The sequence below is a fragment of the Rhipicephalus microplus genome, chromosome 7 (genome assembly GCF_043290135.1).
Source record: "Rhipicephalus microplus isolate Deutch F79 chromosome 7, USDA_Rmic, whole genome shotgun sequence".
NCBI classification, from domain to species: Eukaryota; Metazoa; Arthropoda; class Arachnida; order Ixodida; family Ixodidae; genus Rhipicephalus; species Rhipicephalus microplus.
Genome location: NC_134706.1, coordinates 133,303,706 through 133,317,006, shown reverse-complemented (window position 1 = coordinate 133,317,006; position 13,301 = coordinate 133,303,706). Strand labels below are relative to the sequence as shown.

Sequence of the window (13,301 nt, the reverse complement as noted above, 5' to 3'; positions counted from 1 at the left end):
CGTTTCGCTAGTGTCACATATACCAAATTTGGTATAACGATACGTGAATGGATGACGAAGCTATGTGACTGGTGTAAACATGATAAACATGAGATGCGTGTCATGTAACAACATGACTACATGCTACGCTCATGATGCGCTTGCGGCTGTTTCGATAGCTTCACATGTACCGAACTCGGTATTATGCGACACGAACGGACGACATAGGTAAATGCAACATCCAAACACGATAATCATGGCATGCATGCCATGTAACAACATGACTACATGCCGCACTGATGATGCGCTCGTCGCCGTTTTGCTAGCTTCACATATGCCAAATTTGGTATTACATGACACCAATGAATGACGAAGGTATGTGATTGGTGCAAACATGATAATCATGAGATGCGTGTCATGTGAGACCGTGATTACGTGCCACAGTCAAGGCAAAATACTATTTGATGTGACGTTGTGCGCGCGTGTTTGCCGGCGTTCATTTTGTCGCGTCACGCCGGCGTTGCCACGCCATGTGCCGGTCCTGCCTTATACTCGCAGATGCGCGCCACGCTGTGTTGCTTTCACGCATGCGCATTTCAGCGCGTCCGGCGTCCCTCCGTCACGAAAAGAGAAAGACGCAGCGTTGTCTAAGTAACGCATGGGCGCCAAATGCAGCATGTCGCATTTCTCAGCGTGCGCGTGCGTAAACACTACAATGGAGTATATTGGGTCCTTCATGATGCGCTTGCGGCCATTTTGCTAGCTCCACATATACCGAATTTAGTGTTACGTGACGTCAATGGATGACAAAATATATGACTAGTGCAAACATGATAATCCTGCCATGCATGTCATGTAAGAACATGACAACATTCCACGCTCATAGCGTGTTTGCGTCCATTTTCCTAGCTCAACATATACTAAATTTGGTATCACGTGACGTGAATAGATGACGAAAGTAAAGGACACATTCGAACATGATAATCATGACACGGAAGTCATGCACGGCATCAATTACCTCCAGCTCGTAACGTTGTGCTGATTTTAAAGTGACATATCAACATTTCTCATTCATGCTTTGCATATGATCGATTTCCACTGTATGTGGGGTCTGCGAATTTTTTTTAGTCTTCATTTTGCATTCCTGCATCTCCGAAGAGGCAGCTCTAGTTAGTCTACAGAAACTGTGCAATTTTGTGGGAGCAGAAAACGCTACTTTTGCATTCGCACGTAGTGCCTGTGTATGTGTCACGTCTTTCTCTGGCTTTGTTTTTTCAGTATATCAAACTATAGACTGAAATAAGCATTTTCATTCGTATCCACCACAGGGGTCTAGTGGTTATAGTACTCAACTGCTCGCCCGCACGTCACAGGATCGTATCACAGCCACGGGGCCCATATTTTTGATGGAAGTGAAAATCCTTGAGGCTTGTATGCAGATACATATTAACACTTTTGTGACGTCAGGAGTGATTTATGTTTCCAATAGTATTAATTTCAAGCAACTGATTTGTTTCTGAATGTTATAGAAAAATTGTCAAATGAAAAATGCAACAAAATGAAGAAAGTTACAACATTAATGCAACATTATACAGCGTAAACCTTAAAAAATATCTAAATGTACATATTCAGCAGATAGTCCTTGTAGAATAATACCGAAACTATGACCTCTTAAAGTGGAAAAGTTATTTATATAGTACATAAAAATATATAATGGTGTACATACCTTGATAAGTTTTAGGATTGTTTATAAAGTAAGATAGGCGCACTGATTATGTTGTTATTTCACTGAGTATTATGCAAGTTTTAACACTTGGGTTGTTCTACCAGTTGTAAATTTCTGTTTCTTCTACTAGGTTTACGTCTGTTTTTATCTTTTCTAACGGTTTCAGCCGATTCATTTCAAGGCAAAGCCTGCACCAGACAGGAGCCGTGTCTTCCGTCTGCGAAACATGTCGGCACCAGTAACCAAGCCAAAGCCCTTTAGGCTCGCGTCCCTCGAGAGACACCAGGAGTCTATGCTGGAATTTCAGAAGAAGGTACCTGGCATTTCGGCTATGCAAACAAGTGGTCTTTTTCGAATAGCGTTCGAATGGTGGAATTTTAGGTGAATATGCCCAGCATTTCGGCTGAGCAACCGAGCCCTCCTTTTATATAGCAAACGTTCGAACACATTAACATTGCTACATCCACTATTCATCGAAGCTACACAATGTTGTCGCATTTTTTGCGTCGCTGCACTTTTCTTATGCATTCAGTCGGACAAATTTTTTAGGCACCAAGAGCACCATAAAAATGTCAGTGTGATTGGGCTGTTCGGAAATATAGAACTTGGCTGAAATATGCCATTTCAGTCTTTTTATTATGAAAGCAATGCAGATTACTTGTTAGAAGGCCCATCCTTATTCTGGATTTCGTAATAATACATGTTGTACTCAATTTGATAGCTTAGTGGCTGTAGCATTAGACTGCTAAGAATGAGAAAGATTAAATTAGGGCAAAGTGCGAAAAATTTCTGGTTAAGTAGGTTTAAATGCATATTTATGAATGCCAGGAGGCCAAAATAATTTGAAATTTCTAGCAGTATTCCACTGTCAACAAACCTACGGGCACGCAGCATCGTTAGTTTATCTGGTCAATTGCATCTTGTGAGGGTCCTCACCTAAAAAATATACCTTACACCATGACCTTAATTTTCGTGTTTCCACCCGTAAGTACAAGTTGAACAAGGTTAGCCAAAGTGCTAAGCCAAAACTTATCTTTCTATCGACCATGCTCGCTGTGCCATTTGTGCCAAACTGTCGAAACGTGAACCCTGCTACATCCTGGTACATTCGTCCAACATATCACAAATCTGCGGCCATCCAATGTAAAAAAAAATGCCCCGGATTTCGTAAACAGCACTGTGCCTCTTAGTACCCCTTGTATCATAAGGGGTGACGTAAGATATGGCATGGACGCAAGTGGCGAAGCGATTAAAATTAGACCTATTGAAACTTTTAAAACCACATGATGCTTTCAGTGAACAGCGCATCTGCCAAAGGTGTTGCCTAGATTTAATTCCTGAACCGTTAAATATGGAAAACAAGTGGTATTAAAAACTATGCCGTTTCAGTGCGAGGCTTCTAAATTTTATATCAGCTAATTCTTCTAAATGTCCACTGTGTTAATACTGGGTCTGCGAAACATTTCCTCACTATGTGCTAAGCTCAGTTGTTCTTTACCATTTTACAGAAGGAGCGCATTGAGGCTGAAAGGCTTCAGAAAACAAAATTTGTTGCTCGACCTGTTCCCCGATCTATCAGAGGTAAGTACGTGGGCAAAAGCTTTTGTGGAGATGGTGCACAAATTTTGGCAGCTGCACATTCCGTTGGGTCAGTAGCTGCCAGTACCACTTGACATTCACTTTGTTTAGGGTTTGGTTGCTGTATGCTTTCAAGTGCACTTACTGCAAGGAGTGAAGACTCTATTTAAATACGCAATGTGCTAGAGAGGAGGCCTTTTGAAAAAGCCCTGCTACACTTTTTCAAATAATCATTGAATGAGTTCATTAAAGGAGTTCATCGCCTCATGAATCCACTACCACAAAATTTTAGAATTCATCAAGTACGAGCAGTTTACGAAGATTAGTTGCACACTTTAAACGAGTGTTTTCTCTCTCATTTTGTGCCAGCGAGAGTGCTGAAAGCTATGCAGGGGGGCAGTACTCACGAGGGGCCAAAAAGCCATGTCCGCTCATCAGCTCACGTCACGACCTTGACCAGCTTTGATGTAGCATGAAACCATGCACAGACATAAGAAGGCACATTTGTACACCACACATTGCTACTAGCAACAACGTGTTCAATTTGAAAACCATACCGCTTGTAAACCACAGCTGCCAGGCAGACAGTTGAACATGGGTAATCACCCTGAGGCATGTGGGGGAAAATTTGCTCTACCTGATTGAAAACATGACATATAACTCTGTATATTACCGGTTACGCAAGCAACAAAATGGCTTAGCCAACAGTATTATCCGATAGCTTGCTGATGCACAAATCACCAAATGGATCAATAAGTTTTAATTTCCACAATCAGACGGGTAGTCTCATCTTTATTTTGACCAACGATAACTGCATTGTGAAACAAAGGTCAGCAACCACATGCACGAATGCGAACAGCGAGAAGCTGATTGATTGATTGATTGATATGTGGGGTTTAACGTCCCAAAACCCCCATATGAAAATGAGAAATGCCATAATAGATGGCGAACCTCAAGAAGCTGTCCAGGCAACAACTTATTTTATTCGCAATTGTGTTCTCTCAGTAGTTCAACTTGTTGGTTCGGCCAACATATAGTTTCTCAACATGAGGACGAAATACGATAAATAGATATGTTGGGTTTAACGTCCCAAAACCACCATATGATTATGATACACGCTGTAGTGGAGGGCTCCGGAAATTTCGACCACCAGGGGTTCTTTAACGTGCACCCAAATCTGAGCACACGGGCCTACAACATTTTCGACTCCATCGGAAATGCAGCCGCCGCAGCCGGGATTCGATCCCGCGACCTGCGGAAATACGATAAATGACCAACGCCATGCAGTCTAATAATCTCTTGTGACAGTTTTGTGCACCCAACCATTTCAGTTTGAGATGGATTCATCATGACATCTAGTTTCCAGAGCTTATCAGTCGCTGAAAAGACTACCCTAGTTTTATCGTTACTCTCCATCTTCTTGAGATAATGTGACTGTAGGGGAACATAGGGGTAATGACTTGAACATCTAGAAATTTTTTTTCAATTCTTCTTCTGCCACAGGATTTAAAACATGGTCTGGATAGCCAGATTCCTTCGAATGTCACATATAATTCTGGAAGCTATGCTTCACCAGGTGAACGCATGACGTGTTCAATGCATTGCTCAGGCCTGTCATCACGATACTGCTCCTGGTTAGTTCGGAAGAATTCGAGTGAAATGGCAATAGCGCTTTTTGAGCACGAGGGTAACGCTGTCAGAACAAAGAAGTCTTGTCCATGAACTTGTCCATGGACAAATTCACTACGAGCCAATATGGCCTTTCGGAATCTACTCTTGTCAATGGCCCTGCCTCACACAGAGTGGCTCCGTGCCCCCGAGACGCCACATCCGCCCATGCAATCTTGTCCGCAACCCGCTCTCACGTTAGCTTTGAAAATGACCGAGCTACCTCTGCGTAATTTAGCCCGTACCTTAGGTAGTGCCCACGCGATGCCTTAAATTCTATCAGCTTCGTCTCTACGGTTGGCACACTCAACCCCTTGACTACCGCAAGCTCCTCACTGTCAGGCACTTGACAAGGAAAACCTGCAACACGCCACAAGTAGCTCTCTAAATGACTCTCGCAACACTGTTCCCACTCGAGAAGTCTTCCCATTTTCCTTTATATGCTTCTATGTGGATGTGAGTTTTTTGGGGTTAACTTCTCTGGTTCAAGAACTTCTAGTTGCCGCACCGAAGTCGCATTAGGTTGGTCGCCAAACGGCACCCTATGCTTACTAAAGTTCTCACGGTCTCGTTTTCCGGCATTGGCCGACCGATCGGAACCTGGGCAAGTACCTGCAGCACACGCTGCTGCCGGCTGCGGTTCATACTCAGCATCGCTGAATTCCACGCCTCTCTCGAACGATACGCCAACTGACCCAACTTTTGGGCAACAAAGGCGCAATTCACTCACGTCCCCCAGTTCTTGAGGCTCCGCCGGCCTCAGTGCCACGCACAAACACTCGTGTTGTCGCTCAACAATGCCTTTTGCTTTCGCGCCCTCCTCAGCTATCTGCGGCTTTACCTCGGCATGCTCCTTTTCGCGGAACTCCTCGGGTGCGCCTGTATCTTTCCTGCCCGCCGCTTGCAATCCATCGGGCGACGCACGGCTGCCCGGGGGTTTGTCGTCATTCTCGCTCACTACGACAACATGGGTGATCATACCCTTTATAGTCGCAGTTTCCATTTGGCTTTCAGGGCTCTCGGCTTCTAACTGCCGCACTTTGCCCGTGTTCAACGGGCCACTTTTCGTCGTCAGCTGTGTGCCGCCTGTCTCCTCTGCGCCTTTCAATAAGATCTCAGAAGGGCACTCATCTTTAAGCGATTTCTACGCTTTTTCTGACAGCAGGCAATCCGCTCGTGCTGCCAGTCGGTCAGTTAACGTGCAAAGCACAGAAACTGTCCCCTCTAGGTCAGCGCTAACGACGCTTTTGCTAGACATCGTCAATGGGACCATCGCGAGCTTCGCCTTCATTGTACCACCGAACGTAGATGTCAAGTTAATAGTTCCTTGCGGCTTCATCGTCTCCGATGGGATCGCACTCTCCTGCAACACAGTGATCTCCACCCACGTGTCCAAAACCGCTCCGATATGCCTATTCTTACAATCGAGTGACACGGCGATAAGGTCACTGTGCGCTACCGCTGGTGTTCTCATCGAAACGTGCACCACTAAGCTCTTGCTCTCAGCGCCCGGAACCCCTTCAGTCGGCTGCTTTTGGCGCTGAGGGCAATTTCATTTTTGGTGCCTTGCGCTGTCGCAACTGTAGCATGCCCTGGACTTACGTTTTCCTCCTGCGCCTAGGCTTTCTCCGGCACCGCGCCTCTTTGCTGTCTCAATCTGACTTCTAGGTTTGCTGGCGCCTTGCCATTCCGTTGGCTTTTCATTCGCCTATCTCAAAGCGCTGTTCGCACTCTGCGCTTCCTCAAACGTTCGCAGCAACGCGGATATCTCTGGGGCGCTCATCCACGTTCTCCCTTCTTGGAGTGCCACATACCGCATGGCCTCCTTCGGCAAATTTTGATTTAATTGGTCGGCAACCAAAAGTTTGACCAGGCCCTCGAATGTCGACACCCCTCTTGCCTGAAGGTAAAAGTGGAGGTAGCTCTCTAAACGTGTCGATAAAGGTCTCCACCCCTCGTTCGCACGCTTGACTGACCCCAAGAATCTTCTTAAATACTCCCCTGCCAAAAGTTTGAGCTCGTCAAGCACCGTTTGCTTGATTACTTGGTAATCTTTATGTTCTGTTTGACTGAGCCGCATGGACAAAAATGGGACGCTCACCGCTACCAACGGGAAAAGCAAGCGTCCCCAAAACTTCCCTGGTACCTCGTACACTTCTAGGGCACACTCCACGGACTCAAATGACACTGGTGCTTCAGCCTCTGTTGGAAATTTGGGTAATACCCCTGTGGGAACTTTCGAGTAGAGTCTCGATTCGCTACACAGATTCCGCCTGCCGAACTCAGGTCCACGCCACCGAGAGCTTCCGTGCATCATCTGCGACAATCTCCCTATCTCTAACCGCAACTCCTGCAGTCTAGGCTCCGGCATGAGATTTCCGAAACAGTCATCTCTCTGGCTCTCCTGCGCACTACCCTCTTCCGGGTTTGCCATGTCGCCCTTGTCTCCCGACTCACGACTCATGGTTTGCGCTCGGCTATCCGGGTTTAAGTGGGCAAACTTCGTGTCCATAGGACACCTTAAAGCTTAAGAAAGGCAGTGGCACCTCTGATATGTAAGAACAACAGAGGACTCGCCACTTTTGAAGTTGCTGCTCGCTGCTCTCTTGTCTTGCCCGCCGTCCGCTCGACATCGCTCGATGTCGCCAGGGTTGTCACCGGATCGATGAATGGGGATGACCATTGCTGGACCGCTGACTTCCAGGGGTCAATGGCTGCCGCACCGCAGCCTCCTCAGCTCGGTGGCTTGCTTCTTCGTTGGAACAGCCGATGTCTTGGCATTTGGTCTTGCGTGTTCTCCGCAACATGACAAACTCCTTGGTGCGCAGAGCGTTCCTTGTTATCCTCGTCTCGATCCTGTCGACTGCGCCAGTAAAACTCAACCTTCTACCCACTCCCTCTGTTCCCTTGAGCAGAGCTCTCTCAACTGCATGGCGGCTATTGCTATAGGAGGGAGTGAAAGGTTGGTTGCATGGTGTCCGTCTTGTCTTGTTGTGGCTCCTGCTGCTTGTTCAGGGATGGAGACCAGCGTCTTTCGATGGTTGCAACAACTCGACTTTATGTACAGGAACTTATGTACAAATTTACAAGACTCTTCACCGTTGAAACCGTCGCATGTTGCCTTGGCAGAGTCGATAGTGCAAAGCACTCTTTGCTGCGACCAGAACAATCGTGAGGAAAGGGGAGCCAGGTTTTAACCCCTCGGTTGCCCATCCCAATTCTCCTCACGGCCAACCGAAACAATTCAGTTCGTTTATTGGACAGACTAAACACATTTCTTGCCGTCCTCTCTCGCTCTCTTATTCAAGCACTCGACCTCTCGGTCGGAGAGAGAGAGACAAAAGGATCGGCCTGCACACTTTGTTCCGCAAACTGCGAACACACACAATGGTCGCGGCGTTTGGCTGCGGGGCCCCTGCCATTACTACGAGATGACTACGCTGTCCAGCGCAACGTTTATAGATACTTTTTCAGTTCCGCAACTCCTCGCGCCGCGCCCAGGGAGAAGGCGGCCGGCCGCCGCACCCGCCACCGCAGCGCTGCAGTCGCGCCTTGCGCTAGGAGAGCGAGAGTCGTCTGCTAGCGCGAAGGGTGTCGCGTGAGCCTTTGCGTGCGCCCGAGTGAGAATTGTGCGAACAGTGTACTTGGTCTTTACTCTCGCTATTTAACAGAGGCCACGCGCTTTAATTCGTGCGCGTTGTATGACTCACGAACTTGAAAAAAAGCCTGTACGTACTTCGCAGGCATCCGTTTTGCGCAGTGACAAAGTGATCGCTTCACCCTGCGCCTTCCTGTGTCCATTGCATCAAGACCACATTAGTAGTTTACAATTCAGCGCGCTAAAAGAAATAGAAATCTTAAACTTATAGCACTCGGGGTTACGTAACATGAGGACTTGGCGACTAGTAAATTTTGTTGGATGAATGAAACACTGCTATTCGTCTTTTTTTTTTTTTGCGGTGGGAAAACGCCTCACGAATAGATCGAAAACTGACGTACACATTTCATTACACGTACACGGCACAGATTTGTCGGCAGGTTTACTGCGAAGTTCGTTAAACTAGCTTTGCCTTCTTGCGCTCTCTCTGTGCCCGAACGGCACTGCTGTTCTCCAAGCATTTGGCTCGTGCGAAGAAGTGCATACGAGTTGTTAAATAAAAGTGAATTGTTTGAGCAGTAAGCTGATTAGCATGCTCGGAACAGCCAACAATATTTGTGCCTCTCTTCACTAGAGCATCCAGCACATCCCAAAATAAGTCACCAAAACATGTGCCTTTGCTAGCATGCTTTATAGTGCGTTCTACCGTGCTCACACACGCAAGCAGTTTTTCTGAAGGGTATGCAAGGCTGCCACAGACGTATTCGCGCTCGATGACCAGTATGGCCTCCTTCGACAGTGTACTTCAGGCAAATCTTTAATTATATCATCCAGAGTCGCCGTCAATGCGTTCTTGAGCTTCTCACTCAGGTGCTTTACATCTGCTTTCTTTCGCTCTCGTGCGGCAGTGGCACGAATTAGCCGCTTTCTCAGCGCACTTGCTGCCACGGGCACCTTTCTCTTTGATCGTGTGGACGTTGCCTTTCGCTTTAAACTTTTTGTCAAGTTGGCACATGCAGCACACACTTCTTTATCTGCGTCAGTCAGAACGGCGCAATCGTTGTGATGAAGCCTACCTCCAACTTTTTTTGTCACTCTGCTGGAGTTGGTGACATCGATAAGAGGGCAACCACGGCAAAATTGTTTTGCGTGCACAATTTGTACAATCGCTTCCACATCTTGCGCAGAAAATATGTTAATCTCTGCATCCCAGCTGCGCAACAGTCTTCCATTTGCATGGATGACGTACGTGAGGTCCTCGTGAATCGCGACGCTCTTCAGGATCGCGTAAACATCGTCCTTCATTCCCGCCTTGTAAAAGATAACCTGCCGAGGTTTACCAGTGTCCTCCTCAAGGTCCGCCATTCTCCAGTTTTTCGGAAGCTTTAAAGATGAGCCGTTTTCGACAATCTGTGCGAAATCAATGTCGTGCACGGGATCAGGAACTTCTTGCTGGTACTCATCTGATGGCGTAGCAACAAGTACGACTTTGTTGGGTAAGCTGGCCCTATCCTTAGGCGACCGCCGCCTCTTTATTGTTTTTGACAAATAGCTTGGAACATTCGGAAATTGACACGGCACGGCTTCAGGCTGTAATGCCCAACAGCCGCGGTCTATTTCAACAACCTGGCCGTCAATGACATGCTTGTAAGTCTTCACAATGTCATGTTGCATAAAATGCACGTCACACACTTTGCATGTCTTGCTCAGAAGTTTATCGGCGCGGGGAATAGCTCTCACCCACCTTTCAAGCAGCTGCGGATCGGACGGCGGTGCAAAAAAGTGCCGCTTTTCTGGATTGCTTTTGTACCCGCTGGTGCAGCCGGGCACGAAGCAAGTTGGCATCGTAAAGCTTGGCAGCTCCGAGACGTCCTGTGGCCGGTAGTGCTAGGTTGTCACAATTCACAGATGATCGAAGTCTTCGAGGATAACCACGTGCGCGCACGGTCACAACAACGAGAAAAAAAAAGCGCGATGACAGCCGCGCACGCGGCCAAGCAACTGCGGGGAGGAGCAACACCGGCAACACGTGCGCCCGCGACAGCGCAACTCGCGACTGTGGCGCCATCTCACTGCCCGGGTAAAACCGGCGGCCGCCTGCGGCGGCGGAGTTACGGAACTGAAAAAGTATCTATAAACGTTGGTCCAGCGTGACAGCCGCCCCATGGACTCTAATCCTGATGGATGGGTGCTGATACACCGGCTGTCCTCACGTGGCCCTCCGGCACTTCGCTGGCTGGGGAACACCTAGCTGGTTGTCGAAAGCGGCGACCGACCGCGGTCTTCTTGCCAGAACAGGCGTCTTTACGCTGGGATAATTGTCTCCCGAGAATCGGCTCTTTGGGAAGCGCACCCTGTGACAAAGAAGACTCACCCCCCTTGGCCTGCGACGCCAGACCTTACAACATATGTACGAAATATAATGTTTTGGTTATTGCTCTAAATGTGCTGCACTGAAAAGGAGCTGCAAATGGTTCTCTCATAAAAATCTAATCTTTGCATCTCAATTCGCTAGGCTAATGACATTACAGACACTAATGGATGCTAAAATATGCACATTTCATATGCCTCTAAAATATGGCATATTAATATATGTATAAGCACATGCACAATAATGTGCTCTGTTCCAGTAATTGGTACGCAAAAGGATTATAAAAAATGTTCGTTTTATAGTGTAAGCATTTTGGTGTTGACGATATTTACCATCTTAGTTGCTGGTTAACCAATTCTTCTGAAGCATCTCAAAAAGTAAAGAACTGCAATATTACAAAAAAGGGGGTAGGGGGACAAGTTTTAGGTGCTGACCAGCAAAGGTGGCAGCCCCACAGAAGGATGCACTGCTACTTTGAATAAATAAAACGTAAATAATGTCCGCATTAAGCTTGGAACAAGTACTTCACAAACCCAAACATGAGCAGTTCTGCTGAGTGCAATGTAGCAACACCACAGCTACTTGGCCTTTTTTTGAATTGGGTCATAATGAAGACATGCAACAAAAACAAGAAAAATAATCAAAGCTGCAAATAAACTATGTAAAATTTAAAGGCCTGTCCTGTGTGTATTTTCTGCTTTGTCCTCATCTTTTTTTTTGCTTTTTAGTCATGTAGCAACACCATGCTACCAGCAATGAAACACACATTTGTGCTTACTGTGTAGTGATTCGCCATTGTATTTGTCAGGCACATACGGTTTCAGAGATGTGCATGCATAGCTTGATGTGTTACTCTGTATGTCTTGGTCTTTGCTCATGAAATGCAGCAGCCAGCAAAGTCCTTGGTGTCACCTTTCAATGCCAAAACCTGTATAATAGACCAACTCTGGCCCATCATACAAAGTTGGACAATAAGTCGTGAAAGTAGGGCTCGCCGATGATGATGTGTGAGGTCGTTTATTTTTTATGATGTGTTGTATAATAACTGGTTGTGTGTGTTTTATTGAGCTATTACAGTAATGACGGTGATTTCAAAAGTTTGCCAGCAAAAAAATAGTGCACACCGATTGTGAGATGTCCATATGCAGTAGTGGACTTGAGCGCAGAAATTGGTACCCCTGTCACACGGCCACCACCAAACTCCGTTGAACACCGTCAACGTAAATCTCCCCTAAGGGGTTCGACGGAGAAGGAGTTGTAGCAATGTCACACGGCAATGACAAGGTTGTAACAGTTTCCGCGAGGGGGCTCAGCTAGCGCTGTTTGATTTTCGGAAATGTATTCTAATTTGATCCCTATTGATTTTTTTCTGAATCATCGTTATGGGGTTTTTGCAAAAAAGCACTATTAAGTAGGTATGCGACTAACCAACCATTAAAAATAATTTCAAATAAAAACGCATTTGCTAAATGTAGCAATGGTGCTAGTGATACTGGCCAGATTGTGCTTTTAATTGTTTTGTTGCCTGTGTACATGCCCGGTACGAAAGTTTTTATGCTTCCTTGCCTCGTGAGCGCACATTTTGTGTTCTTCAGCCATGAGTGACACAGTGGACGACGTAAATGGTGCGATATTACGCTGGTAATGACGTTGATCGGCTGACGCCGGCCGGCCCGACTCGTGAGGCACGGTGTGTAGGGCATCGGTGTTGAGAGTAAGTGAACTCTAGCGGGCGTAAATATTGTAAACAAACACGCGTTGTGAATGAGTACTACAACGAAAGAACGTTTAATATTGCTAAAATGTATTATTCTTTCACTGCGGCCACTTAGTTCTCAAAATTTTTCTCTGACCTCTAGACTGCTGAGGATGAGAGTACCTCGTTTCGCTGCGAAGGGAGATCGTTGAACGTCCTTTGCGAAATGCTCCGTTCACCTTCGTTTGCGTAAGGGTGGCCGTGTGACACCGACCGCATCTTCGTTGTCGTAAAGACGAGGGAGTTAAACGGTCTTCCTGGGTGCCCGTGTGACAGGGGTATAAGAAGGCAGTCTTTGCGAAAGAAACCTCCAGCTGCCTACTTCCTGATCAATTCCAATGGCGGGGTGAATCGGGGGAAGCTTTTTTGCTCGTTTCATATTAAGGTTGTTCCAATTAAAGGGTGAAGGTGGTAGTCAATAGGAAGCACCCTTTAGAGTGAGAAAATTTGCTTTGTTAAAATCAGCGAAATGGACCAGAACTCCGCACGATGCACTTACTTTTATGCGTTAACAAGTTACATGCTTGGAGAGATAGACTTGGTAATATATTCATGTTTGTGGTAGGTGTTCTGTGGCTTCACAGTGGTGTCAAATAGTTCGATTCCACATACCATATATGTGCAT

At 46.6% G+C, this 13,301-nt stretch overlaps 1 protein-coding gene across 1 annotated transcript in view; it reads left to right on the top strand.

Moving 5' to 3' along the window:
* LOC119179571 (uncharacterized) overlaps positions 1–13,301 on the top strand; it is a 92,343-nt gene that overhangs the window by 77,935 nt on the left and 1,107 nt on the right. The window contains exons 11-12 of the mRNA XM_037430679.2: positions 1,872–2,018; positions 3,214–3,286. Of these exons, the coding sequence (XP_037286576.2) occupies positions 1,872–2,018; positions 3,214–3,286 (220 nt within the window). The remainder of the gene's footprint in view (positions 1–1,871; positions 2,019–3,213; positions 3,287–13,301) is intronic.